General features: G+C 34.9%; 1 protein-coding gene across 1 annotated transcript in view; it reads right to left on the bottom strand.

Moving 5' to 3' along the window:
• HDGFL3 (HDGF like 3) overlaps positions 1–15,431 on the bottom strand; it is a 59,695-nt gene that overhangs the window by 22,580 nt on the left and 21,684 nt on the right. Inside the window, exon 2 of the mRNA XM_031440667.2 lies at positions 1,649–1,725. Coding sequence (XP_031296527.1) covers positions 1,649–1,725 — 77 coding nt within the window. The remainder of the gene's footprint in view (positions 1–1,648; positions 1,726–15,431) is intronic.

Here is a 15,431-nt window from a genome sequence, read left to right on the forward strand (position 1 = left end):
TACTATTCACTGGAATGATTCTGTTACATTTACTAGCAATATACCAGGTGGCGAGCTCTTTAAGGTACCTTTTTATTTTCAGTGCCTTAATGAATACCTAGAAAATGTTTACTAAGTGAATGAAAGTTACTACATAATATAAGTAAATGGTTGATTTTGGTGTACATAGTGGAAATGTGATAATCTTGTTTATTAAATCCTGCCTTGTTCCAGATATACAATCAGATATTAGAATTAGGTCCTAAAGAAAAAGTAAAATAATGGTATATACAAAAAATGGAGGTGGCAATGAGGCAAATGCAAAAATATGTATCACAGAGCCCTATGTACTTATTACTCTAGGTAAAATATTTCTAAACTTCTAGCAACTTCTTAAAGGAGAAAAACATGTTAAGTTGCATAGTCCACAAATGTCTATTAAATAAAAACAAAACAAGAAAACAAAACTAACTTCTTAAAAGAAACAGCTATTTCTCACATGAAGACAAGAAAGAAATATGTCTTAAGGACCCTCTCCTGGCTAGCTCCCTTTCAAGACCAGAATGAGGAAGATATCAGAGTGGTAGAGACAGAAAGCTAAGAAAAAGTTCATGCTTGACTCTGCTAATATTCAAATGAACAGGGATGACTCTGAATTTGAAGACTTAGAAGATTTCATCACAGTTTTCAGCTTCCCCCCGCCATTTGCAATTCCTATTCCATTTGTGTCTTTATTGTAAATAACCATATACGTTCTTAGCAGGTCAAACTGCCTACTGTTCCCTAGTATCCATTAGCTTCTTCTTTCTTTTAATGGATTACTCCTCCCATTTTCCCCCCTCAAAAGAGCTGCCTACCTAGAGACTATTTCCCAGCTTCCCCTACAGCTAGATGTTGCCATATGACCAAGTTGTTGCTACTGGAATAAATATAAGTGACACATTCAACTTCTATGTCATTTTCTTACCTCTTCTCTTTTTCCCTCCCCTCTACCTGGAAGATGCACAGGTGCTACTGAGCTAGTTTCTGCTTTTTTGTTTTTTCAAATAAGCAGACAAGGGCAATCCCCCAGGGACAACACAATGGAAGGATCCTGGGTCCTTAGAGCAGAGCAGACTACCCACCTTGATCTAGCTGCCTATTTCTGGATTGTTTTTCAAAAAGAAGTAAATTCCTATATTATTTGAGACATTCTATTTTCAGGTTTTTTTATTCAACAGTTTTACCTGTACTCTGACCAATTCAATTACAAAACCTTAAAAAGGTGTTATGTTTGCTTCAGAGTCCAACAAATTCAAAGAGCCTGAGAGAACATAACTTTATTCTGTGAAATATGCATGGATGAAATTTCTCTAGAAGGGAAATATACAAGAGCTATAAAAGAAATTACTGGAAATGGTATGGAGACTACCCTAGGACTTAAAAGTGTCCTAAAAGAAACTTCTGGGTGATATCCCAATATTTAAGTAGAAACAGAAATGATACTCAAAAGCAAAATAAAGGAAAAGTGTTTACAGTCAGAAACATACATTATTATCTTGCTAATTTTATATAATTGATTATAATGATTTTAACAACATATAAAATGTTGTAGATCATTTATAAATAATGTAGTCTAGCAGAATCAAATTAGAACTGTTGAAACTTTTAAGCTGTTTTGTTGACTTACGTTTCATGGGTGCCAAAAAAGAAGATAGGATACTTATTTGCTGGAGGCTTCACAGCTCCCTCTGGGAGTTCATCAATCTATTAAAGATAAAATCATGGAAAACAGCATAAACATGATATAGACATTATTCTGATAATTTATTGCCAACTTCAAAATAAAATTACTCTAATAAAAATCTCAATAGTTTTCCTTTCTTGACCCTTAAAAATTGATTCTAAAGGTCATATTTGGCACACCATATGGAGAGTAACACTGTAAACTGATTATAATGATTATGGTAATACATAATCAGGAGCCCAAACTACTCATTTCCTTAGACTCAATAGAATTATTCTTGGGAATCTGTCCTAGTGAAATAATTCAAAAGAATAACAACAACAACAAAAAGAAACAGAAAGATGCACTGAGGGGATAACAGCAAATTTTTACACACACACAAAACCAAATACACACCCTCCTCCCGAAACATAAGCATTACCAGATAGGAGAATTATGGACAATTAACTCAAAATATTATATAGTCATTAAAAAATATCTCTTGCCTAGACTACTGTTAAGTCTCCCTACCCACTGATGCTGTAATTACCTTTTAAAATGCATATTTGATCGTGTCAAATCCTTCAATAGTTTCTCATTGCTTATAGCATTCCTAGCTGTGCATCTGAAACCTCTAGGCCTTTTAAAAAATAAAGATCTTCAGTCCTTCCCCAGACCTACTAATTCTTATGTACAGCTGAGATTGAGAACTTCTAATAGGATAAAGTTCAAATTCCTTAGCATGTATCAAGAAATGGCCCTAGACTCTCAAATCTTCAACCTTTCCTTTGAACCCCAGGCATGAAATTACAAATGCCTATAAACCATTTCCATTCACAAGTCCTACAAGCAGCTTGAGCTAAAGAAAAGGCTACACATAGAAGAGGCACATACGTAGTTTAGAGGGGAAGGAAAAGGTTCTGGTATCAGCGTCTTGAAGAAATCTGCAGGTCTTCTTAACTAACATATGGTAGTAGCCTGAGGATTACTACACCATCACAAGTTCATCTCTGAACTGAATGAACCATGTGTCACACAGCAGATGCTCTGGCGTACTGAGAAAGATGGACTTTGACTCTAGAAATCTGTAGTTAAGTCCTACTTCTGAGTTAAATTGTGATATCAAAGGTATCACTTAATGACTCACTTCTGTAAAGTGAGATAGCTGCACTAAGTAATCTTTAGGTTTCCTTCAAGTCCCGAAATTCCATGCCTTGTCTAAAACTGAATTTTCTCTGAATCTGCTTCTGTTTCCTAGCTTAAGTACTGGGATACTCTGTTACCAAGAAAGAAACCTTAATCTTTTATTATTTCTTCAAGCTCCATATTCTGTTTTTCACTGAATTCTGCCAATTTGGCTCCTGAAATGTCTCCAAATTAATCACCATTCCCATTAGTAAATTTAGTTCCCTAAAATAAGTTCTTGTGATCTTTTGAGAAGGCCATCATAGCAGCCTTTCAAAATATCTCGTCTCTAGGCTTTCCCCTGCTACCTACTATACAATTTCTGTGTGAACCTTGAATGTGTTATATTTAATACACTACCCTACAAAGACAATGTTAAACAAATAATTTCATTTTGAATAAAATTCAATTTATATTCAATTACATATGTACACACACACACATATATTACTGTGGTAAAAAATACATTAACATAAAAATTTCCATCTTAACCATTTTAAAATTTATAGTTCAGTAGTGTTAAGAATATTCAGTTATGAAACAGATCTCCAGAAAATGAATAACTATATTGTAAATGGACAAATAGAACTTAAAATGGAAATGCATGTCTATGTATGTGAGACACTGAATTGCTAGCTGACAAAACACTATCGCACCATTTTTTTTTCACTTTTGTGGGAAAACTGAAAGTGAATGGTTTTTTTTTTTTTAAAAAAACTTCTAAAACTTTTCTTAAAAAAAAAAACACAATTTTTGGTTAAATTCTTCCTTGCTATGTTATGTAACTAACATCTACTGTAGAAGTTGCAAACTGATGGTCCTTGTGCCATTTCTGGCCTGAAGATATGTTTTGTTTGGCTCACACAGTGTTTTTTAAAAACTGAATTAGTTATCAACACTTTAAAACTGGAAGATTCAAATTAAAATCCAGATTAATAGTTTCTGTGAAAAAAAATACTGAAGACAGAGCTAGGCAACACTCAGCCTGCATTCCCAGAAGGCAACAATTAGCTGAAGATGATCAACAGCTGCCACCTTTAGATAAGGTATGTTCTCTCAAGTTGGTTACAGTCCCCACCATTCTCTAGGTAATGATGTAAACGCCTGCTTCCCTTACTTACACTGCTTGCCTGGCCCCTCTAAATATTTGAGTTCATTCCCCCTGTGATAAATATTGTCAAAAATAGTGACCTTACCATCATGCTGGTTCCCTCATAAAGGTGTTAAATAAATGTTGACATGCACTGACTATATTTTATTAAGAGTCTTGTTTTTGACTGTTCTGAAAATTCTACTTTGACAATTTTGGAATTATACCAATTGTTCAAGTGGATACAACTTCTTGAACCAATTAAAGAGTGCACCTCCCAGGCACTGTTTCTTTTGGCATCTAGAGTGAATACCAAGCAGCAACAGAACTTGATCTTCGGAGTTTCTGTTTTTCTACTGTGTCTGTTTCCCTGACTTTTATTTTCACTTTTATTTCTGGTTCTTGGCTATGTTTGGTTCTGATTCTGGTTTGCACACAGTCAATGTGTTATTTCCCACAATAGGAGGATAGAGACCTATTCTTTTTCGGATATGACAGGGCAAAGGATCAGGCACATTAGTTTTTTGGCTTGTAGAAAAATAAGTCTTGCTTCTACTGGAGAGAAGAAAAGCCCTTTAAGATCTAGATCAGTGAGCATATTTTGTGTTTCCTTTAACTTGTAGCTGAAGTTGTAGACCTGAAGCCGTAAGCTCTCAGTGTGTATATATTTGTATATATTCCTTGTGTGAGCTTGAAACATTTTCCGACTTCTGGGAAGGGTATTAACAAATTAGATATAAATTTCTTAAAATGAAAGAGCTCTTTTTAAAATTAATTTGTAGATACTAATAGACTTACAGAAATCTAATATAAAGGGATGGACGTAAGAATCCCCAGGAAGTTTAAAGTGAATGTAGAGTACTTCAAATATGGTGGCCTTTTTGTTATTGATCTTTGTTTGTCTGCTTTGCTCACTGCAGAGACACTTAAGACATGTCAGTTAGAAACTGAGGTTCTATCTCTTGGAGTCTACAACTCTACAGCCCCGTGGACTTGGGGCCTGGAGGGAGGTAGCCTAGAAAACTTGTTCTCAGAGTGTTATTCCTGGACCTTCACCATCACTGTCATGTGGGGACTCACTAGAAATGCTAGTTCTCAGTCCAGAACCCAGATAAACAGATTCAGACACTTTGGGGGTTAGGCCCTAGAATCAGTGTTTTAAGCATCCAGCTGTTTTCAATACACGTTATGACATTCCATCTTCCAGCTGTGGTTCCTGTGGTTGAGTTGTCTTTGTTTCTTGTGATTAATGAAAGTCTGCTTAAATCTGCAGGATTTTTGCACTGCAATTGCAAAATTGCATCAGTGCATGTTTATTTTTCTAATACTTTCAAAAATGTATAAAATGTCCAATTTTCTTTTTATCAAAGGAGTACTACACTATATTAAATGGGGTGGCCTTTTAAGGAAAAAACTCTTCTCACAGAAACTGTTAGCTCAGAAGCATTTTCATTTAAGAATCCAAATTTAAGTAATCAAAGTGAATTCTTGAAGAAATCACACTGGTTGATAATTTTGGTTTAAAAACAACTATATGTCTTTTAACCATTATACAGTGTAATACAAGCAAATTTAAAAAATAAAATTTGAGTTTCTCATGAAGATACTAGTTTACATCTGAACTTCTGAAATCTCCTGATAAGCTAATATTATTTCTGTATAATGTTTAAGATTTAGGAAAATGTAAACTTAAATTATAATTTTGACAAACTTCTCTAAGTCAACAGTAATTATGTTCTGTGGTGTGTTATAATTTCCAAAAGTTAACTTTAAGGCCTTGGACTAATATTAAATTGAGATAAAGGATAATCTTTGCAAACTTGAATAACTTCTGAGTAAGAGAGAATACTTGGTCACCAAATACAGTTCTAACATATATATGATTTAATTTTATATGTCATGTAATAGAAAGGATATGTGTATTATGTGTATCCATGAGCTTTGCTGGTTTGCTAAAATACTTCTTTCTATATGACAGAAATTTCTCAATGTCTCTGTGAAACATAAGTTAGTTACTTGGGTTAAGTAATAATTAATATGGAGACTGAGACTATACTAAGAAAAACAGTGACCCAGACGTACAACCATGTATGCAAGGTAATGAATGGCATGTGTTCTTGTTTATTAATGGGAAAAGATTAATTTTGTACTTGAAGTAAAGTATCTAGGTTGTTCCAAAATGTGAAAGAGGATAATGAAGGGCAAATCTGGATGAATATTGAAAGCCTTAGAAGGTATGTGGAAAGGGAAATTAATTTGCCTTGGATTATAACTACAAATAATAGCCTAAAATATGCAGTGAAAAATTAAAAGTTTGCCAAAGCTGGCTCAGTTTTGATGGATTTATTCATAAGATTAAAAAAGGAAAGCTTATAAATCCATTAATGTCAAATATTTATTAATACAAAACCAGAATTTGGTTTTCTGTTAAAATAACAAACTGGTCTTGGAGTATTGTCTGTTCTTAACAAGATATGGTAAAAAGGTTATTCTTCACTCTCTGAATAATCTGCACAGATATCAGAGATGTCATACCTCACTAGAATCTTGGACTTTGTTCTGACTCTGTCATATCCTTTAATTTTTTGGGGGGGGAGGTAATCAGGTTTATTAATTAATTAATTAATTATTTGTTTTTAATGGTGGTACTGGGGAATGCACCCAGCACCTCGTACATGCTAGGCATGCACTCTACCACTGAGCAGTAACCCCCCAACCCTTAAATTTGTTTTTAAACAAACAACAAAAATGCCTTTAAAAAGTTACAGTTCTTTAAAAAAACTGAGTTACCACCGTCTATATTAATTTAAAACATTATATTGTTACTTTAACTAAGTTGTTATTCATTATTCTCAGATACCTAAGTTCGTATCTTAATCAAGAATGAAGTCTCTGATAACTCTTGTGATGCTGGTAAGTTCAGAGTACTCATTATGAAACAGATGATTTGGTTCAGACTGTGGTATAAGACCAAAAACTCAATATTATGTGCAGCCTTAACATTTGGTAAAATTGGGATGGTCCTGAATGGCCCACCTGCAAGTTCTCTTCCCCACTTTGCTCCTGTGGATAAAGTCCCCTAGTCAAAAAATCCTCCTCATCAAAGGGACTAAGTACAGTTTCTCCTTATTCCTGAGTAGCAGGTTTTCGTTCCCTGACAGCCTTGGAATTATTCAAACAAGAAAATCACATGTTCCTGTGGGAACTCCACTCTATGATACTACAAAGTCTGCCTCCCACTGCCCCGGTTGTTCACACTGTTTCTGAGTGCAACCTCCAGGTTGCCCTGTATGGCATTCAGTGTCCTCTTCCTCTGAGGAATCCTCTGTCTCACCAACAGGATGAATAGAAAGTGATTAAAATACAGATGCTAGAGGCAAGAAGTTCCACACAGTGGCTCAAGTGATTTGTGTGGTAGGTTAGCGGTTTCGTGCATTGTAGGAGTCCAGGTGGTAGTTGAGGGTGGGGTTGGGTGGAGGATGACATGTCCTAAGAGCCAGAGGGCTAGGCAAAGATAACAAGGTCTCTCCCTTGGCAATATCTCTTCTCTCAAAAATGCTTATGGTCCATTCACTCCCTTACTTTGTTCAAATTTCTGCTCAAAAAGCACATCAGAGGGCTTCCCCTTACAATCCAACTTAAAATAGCACCTCTTACCCTGTCTTTCTCTATTCTTTTATTCTGCTTTATTTTTATTCTAAGCATATTCCAGACATTAAGCTTTATTTGTTTCTTAACATTAGAAAACAAGCTTTCTGAGAGGGAAACTTGTTTTGTTCACCACAGTGACTCTAGTGCCTAAAGCAGCCCCCGATACACTGCAGATGCATAATAAATACTCCTCGAGGACCAAGGTTTTCTTACTGACTCAGGGTCTGAAGAAGCCTACATCTGCATATGGAGAGAATCAGTGCCCCTGCCTGTGATGAAGAAGAGAAAGCTACATCAAAGAACACTTTCAATAACAGATAACTATGAAAAAGTGTTCTGAGGTTATAGTGTAAAGGAGTCTCAATGCTTAAGAAAATAAGAAAGATAAGCAAACTCCTCTTTGAATATGCCAATAAGAAGGATGTAGGGGCTAGCTGACTAAGAATGTGGAGGGAAAAGGGCCATTTTACCTATGAAAGCTTATGAGGTGAGGATAAATTACAAAGGGGAAAAAAGCTAGTGATCGTGTTATAAAATTGATTCAGATAAAGAGAAGCCTACAAATGAGTCAACAAATTTACTGTAGAGGATGATCAGGGAAGCACACGATGGAATAAGGAAATAATCACAAGAGAAAAGGGAAAGAAGTTTTAAAATGGGAGTATGTTTGGCTTAATAAACAGGTAATTAATTAATCCACTTAATATTTGAAAATAACACTTTGTTAGGACCCCAAACATGATAATGAAATAACTTCCAAAATAATATGTTCAAAAATATATGCTGAAAACCAGTCCCTCATCATCTTTAAGAATATAAAAACCATCACCTGTTAGTTGTTAGAACAATTTTATATTGAAAGACATTTTGTTTGTCACTCAATGAAACTGAACAAACTCCAATTTTCATCTTTAAAAAAATTGTAATTTTGAGAGGCTACGATGCACTTAGACTGCAGGGCTTTTAACTTACTGTAGGCTCTATGTAGGGGGTAGGTCCCTCATTAGTATGTTACACTGCTGATTCTGGAGGAGGAGCAGATGTGGGGCATTGACTCAACCTCATGTATACCTGAGGAGAGCCGATCTGACAACTGGAAGAACTCAGGCTGAACAGTAAAAAGTGAGGGATTTGGTTTATGATCTTCATATAAGAGCTTCATTTATATCCACAGGTGCCTATTTTTTTTTTTTTAAATAACAGGAGTCACATTTTAAATTGCAATGTCCTCATCTCCATAATCCCCCAACTTTCCCTCAGTCTTCTAAGCAACTGTCCACACAGGTTTAATTTTGAACAGGTATAAAATACACTTGTCTCTAAGGTTTGTTTTAATTTTTAGTGAGGTCAAATATATAGTGGAAGATACTGATTTAAATGTACATTTAACAAGAATCTGATACATGTATATACCCATACAACCAACACCTAATCAAGTATAGAACATTAAAGTCATCTCAGAACATTTCCTCATACTCCCTACCAGTTACTTCCCATCCACCACAGGCATCCACTTCCCTGATTTCCATCATCACAGGTCAGTTTTGCCTGTTCTTGAACTTAAAATTAAAAAACAAAAATAGTAAGAAGTCTTTGGTCATTGGCTTCTTTTGCTCAATGTGTTTTTGAGATGAATGCATATTAGTAATACAGTTCTAACATTCTTTTATATTGCCAAGTAGTGTTCTACTGCATCCTTTCTCCTCTTGATGCAATAATGGGCATTTATATTATTTCCAGTTTTGGCTATTGTGAATGAAACTGCTATAAACATTCTTGTACCTTTTTTTGAATATATGCTTTCATTTTTCTTGGATAAATACTTAGGAGTAGTATAACTTGGTGATAGTGAAGTTATAGGATTAACTTTGTAAGAAACGTCCACATTGTTTTACAAAGTAGCTATACCATTTTATACTCCCTCGAGCAATATATGACAGTTTCAGTTGCTCTACATTCTAGGCAACATTTGATATGTCCAGTCTTTTTAATTTTAGCCATTCTAATAGGTGTGCAGTAGTATCTACTGTGGATATCTTTTAACATACCAAACTGTCACAATGCTCTACACATTTACCCAAGAGAGATGAACACATATGTCCACACAAAGATTTGTACAAGGATGTATATAGCAGCTTTATTCATAATAGCCAAAATCTGGAAACAGCCCATGTGTCTCTCAACATGAGAATGGCTAAACAAACTGTGGTATATTCATACATGGGAGTACTATTCTGTAATAAAAAGAATGATGTACTAATGAATACAATAACATGGATGGTTCTCAAAAACATTATGTTAAATGACAGAAGCTATAAGAGTAATAATGGAATATTGTATAAATGAAATACTGCATGATTCCATTTATACGAAGTTCTACAAAAGAAAAAATTAATTTATGATGGAAAAAATCTAAACAGTGATTACCTCTGAGGGAAGGCAGGAGTAGTGACTGACTGGGAAGAGGCATGAGAGAATTTTCTGGGGTGATGGTAATGTTTCATATCTTGATACGAGTTTGGGTTATACCGGTATATAAACTTGTCATAACTCATCAAATGGAATGTTTACGACTTACGCATTAATTGTATGTGACTTTTACCCCCAAAATGTACATAAATGTTAAATTCTCATTAACTACATGCATGCTAAAGTGTTTAGGAACGAAATATTATAATGCATGCAAATAAATTTAAAATACATTAAAAAATAAGATGAATTGGTAAATGAACAGAAATTGTTAAATGAATAGAAATGTGATAAAACAAACCTAGCAAAATGTTAACTGTAGAATCTAGGTGATGGATGTATGGTGTTCACTCTTTATTTCAACTTTTAGTATGTTTCAAAAATTTCATAATAATATTTTGGTGAAAAATAGAAGGAGAGGGGAGAGAGGATGAAGGTAGTATAAAAGTTGGTTATAACTATGTCTCTTAAAATGGAAAGTCAATAGATACTTCCAGTCAATAAATCAATATGAGAAGGAAACTGCTGTGCTTTATTATAAGCCGAGGTTGGTTTTTAAAACCGTATGTACAATTCTTTAGCTTAAACACAACTGAATTCAAAAAAAGAATTTTTTAAAACCACCAAATTGTCAATTAGAGATTGTACTTCCACTAATAATGTGAGTCCCTATATTCCTACATCTTTACTAATAATGGATAATATCTATCTTCTCTAAATTTGCTATGTGAAAAACATTTCCATTTTCTTAATTATAGATGATGTTGAACATCTTTTCATACATTAAAAAGTTATTTGTATCATGTTTTTTATAAACTGCTCTTTCACACCCAATGCCCATTTTTCTACTGGGCTGTTGTCTACTCTTGTTACTAATCAGTAAAAGTGCATTTTGTATGTCTGTCTATCATCTATCTCAGCCCTTTCCCTACCATATGTTACATGTTTTTTATCCATTTATCATTTGTCTGGGCGTCATATGCAACATTTTTGGGGAGGGAGCAGAAATTCTTAATTTTTATACATTAAAAGGTATTAATCTTTTCTTTTGTGACTTATGAGTTTGTATCGTAAAAGGTTTTTCCTATTCCAAGAGTACAAAAAAATTCTCCCATATTTTCCCTTGTATTACTTTTGTGGTTTCAATGAATTATTTTCTTAAGCTAAAAATGTGCCTAATGGTGAGTATAGGGAAAAGAGCACCCTCATAAACAATTACTAGGACTAGAAATTGCTACAAACATTTAAGAAATTAATATGACTGCATATATTATAAAATTTAAGACATATGTACCACATGGCCTAACAATTCTACTCCTAGGAACAATCTACCCTACAGAAATAAGAGCATGAGTATGTAAAGATAAACCAGTATGTTCACTGAAGCTCTCCTGCCAAAGAAGAAACAACTAACACACCATCAATACAGGAATGGTTAAGTAAACTGTGATGCAGCCATACTATGGCATATCCTTAGCCAAGATCTATATGTTGACTTGGAAAGCTAGCAGTAAATCAAGGACAAGTGAAAAGAGCAAGCTGCAGAATAAAAAATGGTCATGGCATAAAACCATGCGTGCATGTGAATGCTTATGTAAGTATATGAAAACATTAGGAAGGGCACACACCAAACTATCAGTGCTAGTTCCCTTAGTGGAGTAGGAATGGTAGTGCTACAAAATTACATTTCTTCTGAAATTTAAAATAAACAAAACACTATTTTTAATAATAATAACAGTAAGCCAATAAAAATACAGATGCTTAGGGCCTGCCCCAGCAAGACTGATTTAAAAAAAAAAAATTGGAAGAATGGAGTTTTTAGTAGGTAAAGAGCAAATGGACAATTAAACTTCCAGATCACAATGTCTGTGTCTGCTGAGGATGACATTTCTTCTAAACAGTCAGCTCATCTATGAACGAATGAGATCCTTATTTGATGACCTGTTCCAACTGCAAAGGAGGTTTGGAATTAGTCTATAGCTCTAAACCTGGTTTGAATTTTTACGAAACTATTTGCAGAACGTTAGCCTTCTCTTACCCATTTTCCTAGTAGAGATTCTTAGCTGGTCTTCCTCCAGTGAAACTTCCTTAATTTTATGCAAAATTTTATACAGTACATTTTAATGGAGAGAGAATTCACTGCTTTACTCATAGCCTCCAAACCCTGCCTTCCCCATCAAAACAAATGTAAAGAAATACAATCATGTAAAAATTCAGAAACTTGTGAATCTAATTCACAGTATTTGTGCCAGTTTGGGCACATCTTTTATTTTCAGTGTCAATTCATTGGGCTTTATGTTGTCAACAAAAAAATGATATGTAATATCTGCTTTTTCTCTCTAAATTCTACTTTATCTGATATAAATTATTGCTACCTCTTGCTTTATTCAAGTCTGATAAATACATCTTTCTAATTTGGGGCTAATTTTTGCCTTCTACTATTTTGTGTTAGATCTTATACCTCATTTTTAATTCTGTAAGTACTTATATTTCAAGAACACTATTAAAATAACATTTACACAATAATATTAAGACAATATTTACACAATAATATGAAGACAATATTTATCTACTTATTCTAATCTGAAACAAAGGAAGGTATTTAGTACTTTCCCTTCTCTTCTTCTCTTTCCCATTCTTTATTAATCTTTCCTCCCTCTTTTCTCTATTATGTTTTACTGTACAGTTTAATAAATTAGTTATAACTTTTCTTGTTACAGTGTGACTGCAGGCAATTACCTAGGGTAGATGCCTTCAAAGAAGTAGTAGGAAGAAAGCAAATAGCAGATAAAACAGATGTTGATATGGAACTACCTGAGTTTCAACTGAAGATTCAAGACAATAGATAATACATTCCAAAATGAGTGTGGTTTCCGTAGTGCAGTGGTTATCACGTCTGCCTGACAAAATGAGGTAACCATCACTCCAGACTTATAGAGAATGTGATCAACCCCCCCTGCAAACTTTAGCTCTAGCACAACAAAACAAGACCAAAGAAAGGTTGGAGAAGGTAAGAGAAGAGATGGAGATTATGAGTGAATTTTTGGAAAAAAGCTTCTTTTCCCTAAGTATCTTGACCTAGGGAAAGAAGTTTTAACAAGACTACTTGAAGAGCTTAAGATATGTCTTCTAGAGCTTGACAGTCACAGGAGACTGGTGTTTGACTCATGTCTGAGAAATCCTGAGAAAGAGTACAGGACTTCTTGGTTAGTTCCTCTGATGGCAGAGTGAAATGGGTGATGACTGCACTGCACTAGGACTGGCTTGCACTCCAAGAGTTTCTTGTGGTAAAGAATGCAAACCTTCCACAGAGCATTAGCTAGAGACAGTATGAAGGCTGTCTTAAATCCTATCCACAAAGGCCATCTGGAGGTGAGGTGACCACAGCAGAAAGAAGTATCAGCGCATATCCAGTGAGGGACTGGACAAGGTGAGTATTCACAAGGGATACATTGGTCTGTATCAAGAGAAGTAAAGATGAGATAATCTCAGGAATATGTGGTGGTAGGGTAGTAGGCTGCTTCTAAAATGGTTCCAAATAATCCTCATTTCCTGGTATTCATGACCTTGTATAATCCCCTCTTGAGAGTGGGCTGGATCTGGTTATTTACTTCTAATGAATGGAATATGGCAAAAGTGATGGGATGTCAAGTCTATCTTGCTGACTCCTGCCTTCTTGATTGCCTGCTCTGAAGAAGCTGGCTGCCATATCATGAGTTGCTCTATGGAGAAGCCCACAGAGCAAGAAACCCAGGGAGAGCTGTGGCCAACAGCTTATGAAGAAATAAGGCCTTCAGGCCAATAACTCATGAGAAACGAAATTCTGCCAACAACTACTGGAGGGAGCTTGGAAGCAAATCCATCCCTTAGTCAAGCCTTAAGATGACCATGATCTTGTGAGAGACATAGAGGCAGAGGGTCCAGGTAAGCCATGCCTAGATTCCTGATCCACAGAAATTGTGAAATAATAAATGTTTGTTTTAAGCCAGTAAGTTTTGAAGTAATTTGCTGTGTAGCAAAAGATAATTAATATAGGGTAGCTCTGAAGAAAGCACACACGAATTCATTAGCAAAAGAATCAGCTCTAAACAACTGTCCAGTCCAGACAGCATCAAAAACAGCTCATAACAGGTATTAACCCAATATGAACTTTCCTGCCACCTTCTCCCCTATTTCAACCCTAGAGGGCTGAAGACTGCTGGATGAGTAGTCAACATGTCAGGTTAGGTCAGAAAAATTAGTTAACCCCTCCTTCTCACTGTAGTAGGTCAACATTTAGGAGGTACAAGTTTCTTTGGAAGGGAGAAATTTTGGCTTTAAATAAATTTTGAAGTTTTAAATAATTACACAGAATTGACTCCACTAATAATTGAACTTAGTCTGCTTTTGTATTAGAACTGATTTGAGGACTTCTCATTAATAGAGAGTGATCAGAAAAGTTATAGGACCTCATCCAAGGGGATAGGAGCAATGCTAGCATCACAGAACGAGTTTGAACAGAGAGTAGAGGCAAAATAAAAGCTTCAAAAAAGCAAACTGAGGAAAGAAAGTAGTGAGAGCAGCTAAAGCACAGGGAGAAACAGCAGAAGTGGGGGGCAGGTCAACATGAGTACCATGTAATACATGAAGACAAAAGAAAATCTGCTAGGCTAGATCCAACATTTTGTAAATGGTAGTTTCCAAACCCACAGGTCTCCACAATGCTCTGAGAAGTTTGCATTATTAATGACTGTCAACACATCTGTTTCAATTTCAATTTAAAAAATCAATAAATACAACTGCAGTACTTTCTCCCCAAAACTGAACAGAATGAGGGCCTTTTTATACCTACTAAGCAAGTACGTGTAGCAATAGTAGATCAATGTGTTCATGATTCAGATATTCAGCTAGGTTTATCACTCAATTGAACACAGCTAGCTGCTTGTGGATTTGACCACTAATCTGTACTAATTTTTATTCTTACACATATTATTTAGTTTATACCCAAAACAAACTGTTGGTTAAGACAGCAAAAGGAACATGTATGTCGAAATAGAAGCTAGTGAGGAGCACAAAATGACAATAATCTTGTAAATTTAAATTTATTTCAAAACTATCTTCATTCTATTTGAAAACTGAATTTATCTGATCAATATCAAGATTCTCCATCTGAACCAGTATTGAAAGGAGAAAAAAATGGTGACAAGTATATCCCAATTTAGCATTTTATTTTAAAAACATTATTATAGTTAAGATTATCATTTTGGTGATTATCTTTTCATGTCTTTTATACATATGCACGTAATATTTTACAGAGATGGATTATGTCACAAAAACTGTTTTATCATGGTGAGCCTTTATCTTTTAAATGGG

The sequence above is a fragment of the Camelus dromedarius genome, chromosome 29 (assembly GCF_036321535.1).
Source record: "Camelus dromedarius isolate mCamDro1 chromosome 29, mCamDro1.pat, whole genome shotgun sequence".
Lineage (NCBI taxonomy): Eukaryota > Metazoa > Chordata > Mammalia > Artiodactyla > Camelidae > Camelus > Camelus dromedarius.